The sequence below is a fragment of the Ovis canadensis genome, chromosome 14 (genome assembly GCF_042477335.2).
Source record: "Ovis canadensis isolate MfBH-ARS-UI-01 breed Bighorn chromosome 14, ARS-UI_OviCan_v2, whole genome shotgun sequence".
Taxonomy (NCBI): Eukaryota; Metazoa; Chordata; class Mammalia; order Artiodactyla; family Bovidae; genus Ovis; species Ovis canadensis.
The window spans coordinates 79470680-79484152 of NC_091258.1; the positions used below are offsets into that span (position 1 = coordinate 79470680).

At 48.1% G+C, this 13473-nt stretch overlaps 1 protein-coding gene and 1 long non-coding RNA gene across 6 annotated transcripts in view; one reads left to right on the plus strand and one right to left on the minus strand.

Moving 5' to 3' along the window:
* Positions 1–3441: 3441 nt before the first annotated feature.
* LOC138418331 (uncharacterized) lies at positions 3442–8999 on the plus strand. Its single transcript, XR_011248510.1, has 2 exons — positions 3442–6113; positions 6201–8999. It is a non-coding gene; the product is annotated as an uncharacterized lncRNA (long non-coding RNA).
* Positions 8889–13473, minus strand: part of LOC138418330 (zinc finger protein 154-like) — a 49426-nt gene continuing 44841 nt past the window's right edge. For all 5 annotated transcript variants that reach the window (XM_069549532.1, XM_069549534.1, XM_069549530.1 and 2 more), the window contains 2 exons: positions 12012–12138; positions 8889–11529 (listed from right to left, as the gene is read on the minus strand). In XM_069549532.1, the coding sequence (XP_069405633.1) occupies positions 10229–11529; positions 12012–12138 (1428 nt within the window). In that variant the 3' untranslated portion in view covers positions 8889–10228. The remainder of the gene's footprint in view (positions 11530–12011; positions 12139–13473) is intronic.

Below are 13473 nucleotides of genomic sequence, written 5' to 3' on the forward strand. Positions count from 1 at the left end.
AATGTTCTCTCAGCTTCCCAATACCAACTTTTCTCTCTCACTGGAATACTCTGCCCAACCCTCAATATATAGTAAGTTTTTCTCAAGGTATCTTTTCTTGAGCCTTCAGACTAGGTCAAGTCCACTACTTGTATTTTTTCATAATCACCAAAACTTCACCTTTCAACATTTATAGTAATTTAGATTATGTAATAATTGGTAAGACTGTGCGCTGGCTCAACTGTCTTTTTGTTTTTTAAACCAAAGCTAAGATGCCACCAATTATAAAACAGACCATTCTTTTACAATGCGTGCGTGCTCAGTTGAGTCTGACTCTTTGTGACCCCACAGACTCCTCTGTCCATGGAATTTCCCAGGCAAGAACACTGCAGTGGGTTGCCATTTCCTTCTCCAGGGAATCTTCCCAACCCAGGCATCAAACCTGGGTCTCCTGTGGCTCCTGCATTGGCAGGAGAATTCTTTACAGTAAGCCACAGAAGCTGGGATTATGCTTTTAAATGCTCAAATGAATCCCTGCCTTTTCCTTCTTAAATTACAGCACCTACAACTACTAACATTTATAATTTTTATTCACCTTACGAAGAGGAAAATATTTTGAATTGCTGACCCTGGTTTTCCATATTGCCTATGACCCTCTCCAGCAGACCCAGAAATTCCCTTAGTCCGAGTCAGGGAGATGGTGTTTTGTTTTGAATTGTAGTTAAAAATATGTATCACATAACATTACTTTGCTATTTGTAAGTGGCATTAAGTACATCTGCATTCTTCTTGTGTTAAAACTATTAAATCAATCTTTAAAACAGCTCTAGTGGGAATTCCCTGGTGGTTCAGTGGTTAAGTTTCAACATTTTCCCCACCAGGACCCAGGTTCAATCCCTGGTCGGGGAACTAAGATCACACAAGCTGTGTAGCTCAGCATAAAAATAAAAAATAAAACACCCTGGTATCACAACTCAGTCACAGTTGGCACAAAGAGAGCACCCATCTTCATTCAGTGGTGCCATTTGTGGGGTTCAGTCATGTTTATTCATCTTCCTTTTCAGTGGGGAGGAGGGAGTGTGTGACATTCAGAAGTGTCTAGATGGTAGTGTAAATTCAAAACGACCTGCATATCAAATCAGCCATACACATTCAGAAGTCTTTCAGAGTCAGTCCCTTAGAGTCTGACCTTAGAGTCAGTCAGTCCCTTGTGGTGGAGTCCCAGTATCTATAACTAATCTCCATGTTTTTCTAACCTTCACTTTCCCTCTTTTTGCTTGATGGTCCAGTGACTAAGATTCCATGCTCCCAGTGCAGGAGCCCCAGGTTCCAGGTTCAATCCCTTGTCGGGGAACAGATCCCACATGCCACAAGTAAGACCTGACATGGCCAAGTAAATAAATAAAAAGAAATAGGTTTAAAAAAAAAAAAGAGAGAGAAGTGTTCTATTTTAAAGGGGGAATTCTGATGCTTACAGACAACTCACTGGTGTGGAATTATTGGTAGAAGAGTGGCAAAGGAGAAGGCTCTGAGTTTCTCCCTCTCTGGTTCTTGTTTGTGGGGAGTGGGGTTAGGCAAGGACTTGCAGCGGCAGAGGAGGGGGCATTCTGGACTCTCTAAATTTTACTGTGAACCTAAACTCTTTAAAAAATGCAACACAGAGTCGACCTTTTGTGAACACTTCTTTCAACACACATGCTTTCAGTATCTTCACCTAAAATCCCCATATCGCTCCCAACACTGCTCTCTCTTGCCATTGACACCAGCGACTTACTTGGTGAAGATCACAGTGCTCACTTGCCGTCTACCATTGTACTGGACTTCCTAACAGCTGCAGGGAAGGAACAATTCTCTCCCCTCTTAGTGTCTATGGCTGGGCCCAAAGTTGACGCTGACAAAAGGCAGGTTAACAGGAGGAGGGCGGGCATACACATTGTATTAAGTGCTTATGTGTCCACGGGAGCATTCATGAAAGAATGGGCCCTTTCTGGATGGGCCACAGGCTGAGCCGTGTCTGAATGGATTCCGCCACTCTGCACCTAGTGACTGTTCTAGACCCTGGAAGCGTTCCCTCAACCTGTATTTCCACATGATACAGACAACCCATTGCCCAGTCCTGTCCATTCTCCCTTCCATTTGTATCTCCAAACACTTCTAGTTCCTCAACAACCCCCTTGTGTTGTTGTTCAGTCACTAAGTTGTGTCCGGCTTCTGGCGGACAATATTGGGTGTAGCACTTAATACAGCAGCATCTTAGGATTTGCAATAGCTCACCTGGAATTCCGTCACCTCCACTAGCTTTGTTCCTAGTAATGCTTCCTAAGGCCCACTTGACTTCACAGCTACCCCTGCCACCAACTAATTTATTTAACTACTCATTCCTTGAAGGAATCCATGTTTGTTTCCAGTTTGGCACTCTGATGAACAAGAGGTGCTAAGGCCAGGCAAGTTCAAGATTTTGGGAGACTATAAATGTTATTTGTTGAGGAGGGATTGAGGGGACTCCTCCAGACCACCCTCTTGTTTGATGCCTCACTCCCTAGGAGAACTCACATGATCCCACAAAGCTGACTTCTTTCCTGCAGGCGAAATTGCTACCCCATGGCCCATGGCCCAAGGCCCTGCAAGTTATTAACCTCAACTATACAAGAACCCTCATCAGGTATTCCAAGGGCTTCCTGGGTGCCAGGCAAGGCCAGACGTTTGTTTGGAATGTGCCCAGGTTTTGAACATTGTAGACCTGCTGAGTCAATCATTTACTACACGGTCTATTTTAATTTTTCTGGGGTTGAGTTTCTGGATTTTATGATACTTGGAAAGTTTTTTGTTGTTTGTGTTTGTAAGCCAACACTGTTTTCCACAGTGGCTGTTCCGCTTTACATCACCACTCAGATGAATGACTGGATTTTCCCTTGACCTCCTCATCATTTTGCTACTGTTCTCTATTTTCTTTGAGGCGTTCTGAGGGATCTGCCTAGATATATCCCTACGATTTTCATTTGCATTCCCAGGAAATGCCTCATATCTTTTCATATGCTTATTTGCCATTTAATGGTATCTCCTTCTCTTGGGTAAAATATATTGTGTATTTTGTCTATTGTATATTTGGATTTTTTTAAGGATAATACCATGATGTTTTGAGAATTTTTCATATTTGTATCTGACGTGTGGTTTGCACATATTTTCTCTCCTGGCCTCTGTCCTTGGTCCTTTCATCCTCTTCACAAGGTGCTTCAAAGTGTAGGTTTTTTATTTTGACAGCTTTCAGTGTCTCCATTTCTTTTTATGGATCACACTTCTGGTGTCAAATTTTAAAATCACTGTACCTGACCCTGGGCTTCTCCGGTGGCCCAGTGGTAAAGAATCCGCCTGTGATGCAGGAGTCTGTCCCTGGGTCAGGAAGATCCCCTCAAGGAGGAAATGGCAACCCACTCCAGTATTCTTGCCTGGAGAATCCTATGGACAGAGGAGCCTGGTGGGCTACATTCTATAGGGCTGCAAAGACTTGGACATGACTGAAGTGACAGCACGCATGCACAGCTGACCCTAGAGCCCCAGTTTTTCTCTTGGGATTTTTTTTTCCTCTAAAGTGGAAAACTACAACTAGAGAAGCCTGTGTGCAGCAAGGAAAACCAGCACAACCAAAAAAACAGAAAACCTCTGCTCAAAATGATAGAATTCAAACATTCACCAGGAGATCCCCGGTAGTTCAGTGGTTAGGATGCGGTGCTTTTACTGCTGAAGACATGGATTCAGTTCCTGGTTGGGAAACGAAGATCCTGCAAGTCACGTGGCTCTGCCAAAGTAAACAAACCTCACCTTCCCACAAATGAAACCATTAATTCATTGTTTTCTGTGCATCCTTATATGCTTTTTTAAAAAATCAGGATCTATTTCTTTATTTTTATTTTACTTTTTGGCTGTGATGGAACTTAGTTACCCTTCATGCTAGAGTGAGGGCTTCTCAATGCTGTGGCTTCTCTTGTTGCAGAGCATGAGCTCCAGCCCAGGGGGCTTCCGTAGTTGCAGCACATCTGGTCAGTAGCTGGTGCCTCATTGTGCTTAGTTGCCCTGTGGTGTCTTCCTGGACGAGGAGTCCAAGCCTTGTTCTCTGCACTGGCAGGCAGACTCTATCACTAGACCACCAGGGAAGCCCCCTTGGAAGCTGTTAGCTGTACACTGCCTGCGGCAGAGTTTATTTAAGCCCTTTGGGGAGCCTGGGAACTCTCTGGTCCCACTCTGGGCAGCCCGCCTGAGGGTCCAGGGCTGAGGTGGGCCCGGAGGAGGCCAGGGATCCCCAGTGCCCGCGGTGCGCCCCCACTGCGCCAGGACCTGGGTCTGTCCCATTGACGTTCCTGCCGGTTGTCGGGCGCCACCTGACAGCCTCTTTCATATCGTCCCTTCCCTCTACAGCAGCGGTCCCCAGCCTTCGTGGCACCAGGGACCGGTTCTATGGAAGAGAATTTTCCCATGGAAAAGGTGGGGCTGGGGGTGGTTCAGGCGGTGGGTCCCAGGTAAGCATTCGAGATTCACTCCCTGCGGACTGAAACTCAAGATGAGACTAGCCGGACAACTTAGGGAGGAGGCTGGGCCCTGCCCAGACCACAGATTTCTCAGGAGGCCTGACCACATGTGCACAGAAAGTCTCCTTGGAAGTCAAGGGGAGTGACGTTAACTAATGCCAGGCTGCCCACCGGCCTCTTGGCTGGAACCGGTCCTGGCTGAGCGCGCACATCCGGGAGAATCCTGAGATGCACCCACTGCGGCCTGTGAAGCAGGCAAATCAAAAAGACCCGCCGAAGGAAACCCGGAAGCCACGCCCCAGTTCAGTCAGCCAAACTGCCACGAGGGTCCGACTCAGCGACTGCGTTTCCCTCAGTCGGCCGGAGTGTTTGTCCGCGCGCCCGGTCCTCTCTCCTCTTAGTAAATACTCGCTTCCTTCTGTCTTCTCTGCGAAGCGGCAGGGTTGGGCCCCTCGTCGCCGAGCGCTGGTCTGCGCCGTGGCCGGTGCTTTCACCGCGGCGGCCGCCCTGTCTCTGGCTGGGGCCGACGCCCGCAGGACGCCGGGGCGGGCGAATCGGCTGGCTGTTGCTGGGCGGCGGGCCTCCTCCCCTCTCCGAGGCTGTGCCGGCAGCTTCCCGGGGCGGAGGCCGAGACCGGCCCCTCAGTCCAGGCCTGGGTGTGGAGCCGCCCGCCGATCGACCAGCCTCCACCGGAGCCGCTCCAGACGCCGCAGGGAGCGGGAGAGGGTTTCCCGGGAGCAGAGGTGGGAACCAGGCCAGGCCTGGCTGGAGGCCCGCGGCGAGCCGGGCTGCAGACTCGCCGGTCCCGGTCCGTGGACTCCGTCCCCCGCAGCCACGACTCCGGGCGCTGGGCCTCCTGGGCCCCGCGCCTCCGGGGAGGCAGTGACCCCCTGGAGCCCGGGGGGCTGTTTGGTTCGCTCCTGAGACGGTGCGGCCCACGGGGTTTCAAACCTTGTGACGGCTCAGAGCTGGGCCTCTTTGCATGTTGGCATCCGCTGGGGATGTGCCAGTGAGGGGGTCCTCCGCCCACAGAATTTGTCTTGGTATTTGGCGAGGGGACTTCCGGTGCATGGATGAGGAAGGCAACTCACTGCGTGGGCTCTAGGGCGTGCCCCTCCCCTGGCGGTGTGTCCACACCTACCGCGAAGGGGCTGGGGCTTACCTGTGGCCTGGCGACACCTCTGCACTGCCCTGAGACTTTCCCCCCAAGTATTGAAAGTGTACTCTGGCCTCAGACGTTTCAGTGGTGTTTCCTCTCATCCCCTAAATCTCATGCCTGCCCTTTCGTCACATCTAGACTGGAGTATGCTCTTACCCGTTTTTAGTTTATATAACTTATAACCCACACCCCTGCACTATTTATTACACTTAACTACCCTTTCTCCTTGGAAATTTCCATCCTATTCTTTTCTTCATTCTCTGTCTTCCTGACTCCCCGCCCCCCACCTCAGGGTTTGCACAGACTTCACTGTGACAAAGGAGGCCCTATAGGGCAGGGCCAACGCATGTGATCCAAAGATGTCACTGTGGAGAAAAACCGAGGTCATGATGGCAGGTGACTGAAGGACATGATCCAGAGGAGGCCGGCCAGCCAGGGACACAGCAGGCACAGTAAGCAAAGGCCAAGGGGGCCAGGGTACACGGTGGCCAGGTCATGGGGCGAGGGAGGCCAGTGCCCATCCCTCCTGCTTCTTGCAGCTCCCCAGGTGTAAAGGGACCCAGCCTCGTGGCAGGAGGAAGCACAGGAAGCCAAGTGAGCCCAGTGAGGACACCCCATTGGCTGGAGCTGCTCCCTGGAAGCATGGAATGGACATGGGGACGCAGCGCTGGGAGCTGCCAGCCTGGCCTCCCAAGCCTCCCAGTAGCAGCAGGGACACAGTCGCACGGAGCGGACTGCAGGACGCAGGCAGCTGGAGCCCAAGGTTGTGAGGTCAGAGTCCTCCCTCACCTATTAACCACAGAGGCCTCCTTGTTTTTCTGTCTTCTGCACACCACACGCTTGGACTAATGTGTGGCACACAGTGGTGACTGTAGTGTGTGCTAAGTCACTTCAGTAGTGTCTGATTCTTTGCAAATTCATGTATTGTGTAGCACACCAGTCTCCTCTGTCCATGGGATTCTCCAGCAAATACTGCAGTGGGTTGCCTTGCCCTCCTACAGGGGATCTTTGTGACCCAGGGATCGAAGCTGCATCTCTTACGTCTCCTTTGTTGTCTAGTGCCACCTGGGAAGCCCGGTGATTCTAATAGATGTGTTCAAAAGCAACAAATGCATTCTCTAATGTTCCAACTGCTGTTTTGGCTGGTTTTAAGTTGGCTTTTTTTTTTTTTTTCCCTGTTGTGGAAGTTGATAAGTTTTGAGAGGGGACTTCCCAGTGGTCCACTGGCTAAGACCTCATGCTCCCAATGCAGAGGGCCAGGGTTTGATATCTGGTCAGGGAACTAAGATCCCACATGCTGCAACTAAAGATCCTGCATGCCACAGCGAAGACTGAAGATTCCCCCTGTGCTGCAATTGACACCTGGTGCAGCTCAAGAAAGTTAAGTCCCCAGGCCACTTAAAAGCGTAAGTGTTTTCTTCCCAAATCCCCTTCCTTCCCATTTAAGTACTTTGCTGGAGTTAAGCTCTGTCTTATTTCTGTATCCTTCCCAAATTGTTGTGATGTGCAAAGGATTAATTCTTAATTTCGTTTTCAAAATTCCAACTTTCCCAAACAAGTGACTTACTTCAGTAGAGTCCATAAGCAGTTTTTCCATTCTTAGGCGGGATTCTCATTATAAGGAAGTCCACCTTACTACTAGAGTGACCTTAAAAGTCTTGCCAAAATCAGCACTCAACTCTCTTTCCCTTGGTGTTTCACTTAGTATGTCTGGCAAAAAATGACAAGTTTTGACTTTTTCCTGTGATAATGTGCAGGGACATCATCCAAGTCTTAATTCACATTGTAATTACAGTGATTATTTACAGCGAAGTAACTTTTGGTACTTTTTAACACCACACGAAAATGATACCCGGATTTTTCTCTCTCTACTCCTTTGAAGAGCTAGTAATATTGAATTGGCACAAAACTTTGTTTAGGTTTTGCTATGACGATGTTATGCGGAAGCCTGAATGAACTTTTTGGACAGCTCACTATGTGCTGTGGGTCCCAGCCGCTGGTAGCAGTGATGGATGCTCTCGGCTGGGATGCCCAGGCACTCACTCCAAGACCTTATCATTTCATTGAGTCCTACTGCCACCCCCCTGCACCAGGTGCAGTACCTGTGGTTCTTACTATAGGAAGAACTTACTACAGTTCTTACTGTAAGAAGAACTTCAACAAAATCTGATTGGAAACTTGAGGAACAAGACATTATTGAGAGACTGTGGAGGGTGTCCTGGGGGCCTGCCACAGCGAGGTGGTGAAGGGAAAGGAAGGGAACAGACTTGAAGCTCTGTCTTTATTAGTTTCCAAGGGTGGTGTTTCTAGGGTTTCATGGTTTTCACTTGTCCTGAGTAGGTTTACAGAACTCAAGGGTGTACTAGGGTGCAGGAAACTGGAAGGGAGGGTTTCTTACACTGGGGCACATACAAGTACTTGAATGCTTTCCACGCTATGCTGAGTGGGGGATAGTAAAACGGATAAATCATCAGCAACTTCCAAAACACCTAGCTTACAAGCATGGGGCCTGGGTGCAGTCAGTATGTTTAAACAGCTTCAGAGAGACCAAATGAACCACATCTAGAACGTGGTAAATTCTACTGGAATGATGGAGGAAACTTATGAAACATAGAAGCTTTTATTTAAAGATGTATTTTGCAAGCAGCTTGGGATACCTCAGCACTGTATTTTGTGTGAAAGTTACTTGGAGCAATGAAGATTCTTTGTCTTAGAGTGGTCCTGAGATGTTAGGTGTTACAATCCACTATTACAGTGGGCCTAGTGGAGCTAGGTGAAAGCTTCAGAAAGCTGAAGCTCCCGTCACCCATTCCAAAGATGTAACAGCCAAAACTGGGAACAAGCCAATGTCCAATTAGGTGGGGAAGCAAACTGGGGTACATCTATAGAGGAATACTCAGCTGTGAAATGGTCACTTGCATAAGCAACATTGTGAACTGCATGGGGAAGAAAGCACAATATCATTTTAAAAGTGAACAGTTTAATGATTCCAACAATATAAAATTTTATAAAACAAGCTAATTTACTGTGAAAGAGTAAAATCAATAGTGGCTATAAGGGCAGAAGGGAGAGTTTTTAAAAGGGTACAAGTGAGTATCCTGGTAGCTTAGAGGCTAGAATCCTGGGCTTCACTGCCACAGCCCCAGATCAGCCTCTGGTTGAGTTGAGATATCCCAGAAGCTATGCAGTGTGGCTTAAAAAAAAAAAAAAAGGGAACAAGTAAACTATTTGTTGTAGATATGTTTTTTAATAGTTTTATGGGTGTACAAGTAAACAGTATCATATTGTACAATTTTAATCAATTATATTTCAATAAAACTTTGTAGAAATTTGTTTTACATAGAAATTTTCCTAATTTTTTTTTCATAACCAGAGCTTTAGAAACCTGTCTTTCCCTGGCAGGCCCTCCATCAGGGAAAAAATATACTGGTAAAGACTGTTTTTGAGTCAGCAGGAAACTGGTCACAAAAGCTATATCCCTGGGCTCCAGCATCTCGCTTCACCCCCGTCTGTCACTGTCTGTGCAGCATGAGGCTCAGGGTGAAGAGTCCAGAGGTTAAGAGAATAAGCAAAGCTTTATTTGCTCTGACACTGACCTCAACTAAAGGAAGAACACATAATGGGAGTGTCCACACTCATCTAACACATCACAGCCACCGGGACATTTGCGGAGGTGCCTTTACAACAGGCACTTCCTTTCATTGCCAGAGCCTCCTCCAGTGCATATAACCACATCCAGCATTTCCGTGTGAAGTTTCTGGCTTCACCCTTGAAACTGCTCAGTAACACCAAAAAACCCAGCTTGAGACCTGAAGGCACATGATTTTTGCAGTACCTGGAGCTTCTCCACAACAGTGCTCAGGATTATGTGTAATACTGGGGAAAAGGGAACTGATTTCTATGCTTCTCACAGAAGCACCAGAGGTGCTTCTTACAGGTGACCTCTGGGTCCACCAAATTCCTTGCATCCAGGCCATAAATTAGGACCCTTTACTAAAGCCTTCTTTCCTAGGAGACTTTTGGCAGCTATGCAAGCTGGACCTCTAGTGGAAGGTGGTAAGCCTACTGCTGCCAATGTTACCCACACTTTACTAAAATTGGATTGAGCCCTAATTTGTCAGAGGGGAAGGAATATGAGGTAACCCTGAAAATTATTCATACTGTTCTGTAAAGAATGGGACAGAGATGAGACATCTCCCTCCCCTGATCAAACTGCCAGGACTGATACAAAGTGTTGGAACCTGGAAACTACTGGCTGGTTAGGGATGAGGCTTCTGCCACAGAAACCAGAAGGGATGTAACTGAGGAAACAGAGCCAGCAGTGAAATATGCAGAAAGGTTCCTAAAAGCTCCCCACCAACCTACAAACTCAAAGGGAATGTTTCTGCTGTGTATGTTCAGCTGTATAATGCTCAACTTCTAGAAGATGGCCCCTTCACAAAGAAACCCATGTTCCCTGTTGGGCTTAGACCTTTAAGATGGTTTCTCCAAATCTGCTGCATAATTTTCTAGTTGAATATAGACATTGGCTGTGACTGGTATTCTCACAGTCATTGCATTTGTGAGGTTATCTGGTGTGCAGTTTTCTGTGTTGAATGATGTGGGAGCTTTGACTGAAGGATTTCCCACATTCCCCACATTCATAAGGCTTTTCTCCTGTGTGAACTCTCCGGTGCTGAATGAGATTGGACTTTTGGCTGAAGGATTTCTCACATTCATCACACTTGTAAGGTCTGGCTCCAGTGTGAATTCTCTGGTGTTGATTGAGGGTGGAGCTGTGGCTAAAGGATTTCCCACATTCTCCACACTCATAAGGCCTCTCTCCAGTGTGAATGCGCAGGTGCTGCACAAGTTTACATTTGTAGCTGAAGGATTTTCCACATTCAGTGCATTTATAAGGCCTTGCCCCACTGTGGATCTTCTGGTGTTGAATGAGATTGGAGCTTTGGCTAAAGGAATTCCCGCACTCACCACACTTATAAGGCCTGGCTCCAGTGTGAACTCTCTGGTGTTTAATGAGAGTAGAGCTGTAGCTGAAGGATTTCCCACACTCGCCACACTCATAAGGCCTCACTTTACTGTGAATCTGTAGGTGCTGCACAAGTCTTAATTTGTAGCTAAAGGCTTTCCCACATTCATTGCACTTATAAGGCCGTGCTGCAGTGTGACTTCTGTGGTGCTGAATGAGTCTGTAGCTTTGGCTAAAGGACTTCCCACATTCGCTGCACTCGTAAGGCCTTGCTCCTGTGTTATCAGGTCTCTGGCAATTGATAAGGAGGGAACTTTGGTTAAAAGGTTTCTCACAGTCATCACAGTCCTGGTAGTTTTTTCTAGTGAGAATCTGCTGATCCTGAAAAAGTGTGTATTCACAGCTAAACAGTTTCTCATACTCACTGCACTTGTACTGACTTTTTCCATCAAAAAAGGGCTCTGCACACTGAAAGCTGCTCTGTGGCTTTGTCCCTTTGAGTGTGGCCTGATGCTGGAGGAGGTTCAGCATAGCCAGGAAATCCTTGCCCACTTCCTCACAAGTGAAGGGCTTTGCTGATACGTGAAATCTGTAACTTCTCACACGGGCCTTGTCTGTGTCCCTTCTGGATGGCTTCTCGTTGCTGGGCTCTGGGTGGAGGCCAGGGCTAAACCTTGGTTGCTTCTCATACTCATCACAGGGCTGTGAGTTTTGCTCAAGATGCAGGCCTTGGTGCTCAGGCAGCTGTAGACCGTCTCTCCTGGCCCTGACACACCCCTCACAGGGCTGTGTCTTCTCAACGGATGGGTATGGAACTACAGTCTTGCCCCGTGATGTTTGTTCTACGGGAACACTCTCCACAGAAAATGCCACTGCCTCCTCCATTCCATACCAACAACCTGAAAGCACAGACGTGCGGGTGAGATGCCTGTCGTCTGTGGTGGAGGGGGCAGCCTCTACACAATTCTGTGTAAGACTCAGCACAGCCCATTGGACTGCTCTCAATATGAGGTTGATATGCAGTACTGGGGCTCTGAAAGTCTTAAGAATTAGGAAGGCCTCATAAGATAAAGAATGTAAAGGAGAGGGGTGCAGAAAAGAAAGAAACATCTGGTTCAAGTTCTCTGCCAACACCCTTCATGAGAGCCTTGGCTGAGTGACATTTCAGTGCTATGCATGAGTTTTATGAACAGCAGCGTGGGACAGTGGTTGGATTTTTTGGCAGCACAGTTAGAGGTGGCAGGCTCATGAAGAGGTAGCTTAGCCCAGCCCTGTTGACCTTAGTAGCTACTAGCCAGGCAATTGGGGAAAGGAGGCAGAACCTGTGTCTGAAGTGAGCAGAGTTGAGTACAAGGTACTGGGGTGGGTGTGAGGGCCTTACCCAGTGAGGTCACGAGCGCAAAGTTCTCCAGCATCACATCGTGGTACAGGCATCTCTGATTCTCATCCAGGAGACCCCACTCCTCCCAGGAGAAGTACACAACCACATCTTCAAAGGTCACACTTCCCTGCCATGATGGGGAAAAGATGAAATCACAAACTCTCCCAAAGACCACAACCCATCACTGACACATATACCCATGCCCACCCTCTCTCTAATTCAGGGGAGATGAAACCAGACCACTGTCTGCAAATGGCCCCACTGATCACTGGGGCCAGAAGTCATCAAGAGGAGGCACATAGACAAAAAGATATGGTACAGCTCTCAGACAATGTCCCTGACTTGTGGACAAATCACGTATGTCTCACACTGGGGCCCTGAGCCTTACTCCTTCTGCAAATGCACACCCTTCTTAATATAGGACATCCCTCACACCTCCAGACACCACAGCCACATGTCTCAGGCCACCATCTGGCCACCCTATAGCGTAAGTGCCTCTTTGGCGTCCCTATAAATTATGGTAGTTCAATCATCTCCTACTTTATCCCAGTGGGGAGGATGAGATCATGTCCTATGGTTATAGAGATGACCAAACACAGGAGACCTGAGACCTAATGTTGGTCAGATGAGATCAACAGCAATTTATTAATCATCTACTCAGTCTGGGAGATGAGGAAACCACACACTCACAGAGCCAGAGTGGAGCTACATGAATGAAAAGAGTGAACAATGATCCTCCAGGGGCAGGCAGGGATCTGAAGCCACCTGAGAAGGGATGAGCAGAAAGTCCATTTAATCCCTGTGAGAAAGAAGACTGTTGGGTTAGGAGACCTTATGTGTAGAAGCAGAGTGAGAAGAACCAGCACTCAGGCCATCTGAAGTCCTCATGGTTTCACAACACAGCACTTAAACACAGGTTTTAATCTTTAATTTTAGGCTTATACCACAACCAGGCAAAAAACATCCAGAGTATGCTTTGCCAATTCAAACAGGATTCAAACACTCCTAGGGACTTCTCATGACTTCCTGAGCTGCAGCAGCCCCAGATCTTTCTCTGGAGGCCTCATTACGTAGGGGCAGGTCCTTGCCTCAGACTCTGCATTCAGAACATGTCTGCTCTTAGACACACATGGCCGTCTCCACTTCTGGGCTGCACTCTCAGCCATCACAACCTTCTTCTGTTCACCCAAGCCACATTCAAAGCTCAGCGCCATGTAGTGGACCACCCCAGGCCTTATGACTCACAAATGACCACATTTGCCCAGGACCTTGGTGCCACTAATATCAGTCTCTCTTCAGGTCCCAGGAATCACTGTATCGTCCTCAGCTGTAAAAGGCAAGTGGGCCAATAGATATCATCTAAGTGCAAGGCCCCACTGGGGGCGCCTAACCCCTGCCAGCCAGGCCCCATCCCTGGGGAACCCAGAGGGTACCTCCCAGATACAATCACATGGGCTCAACC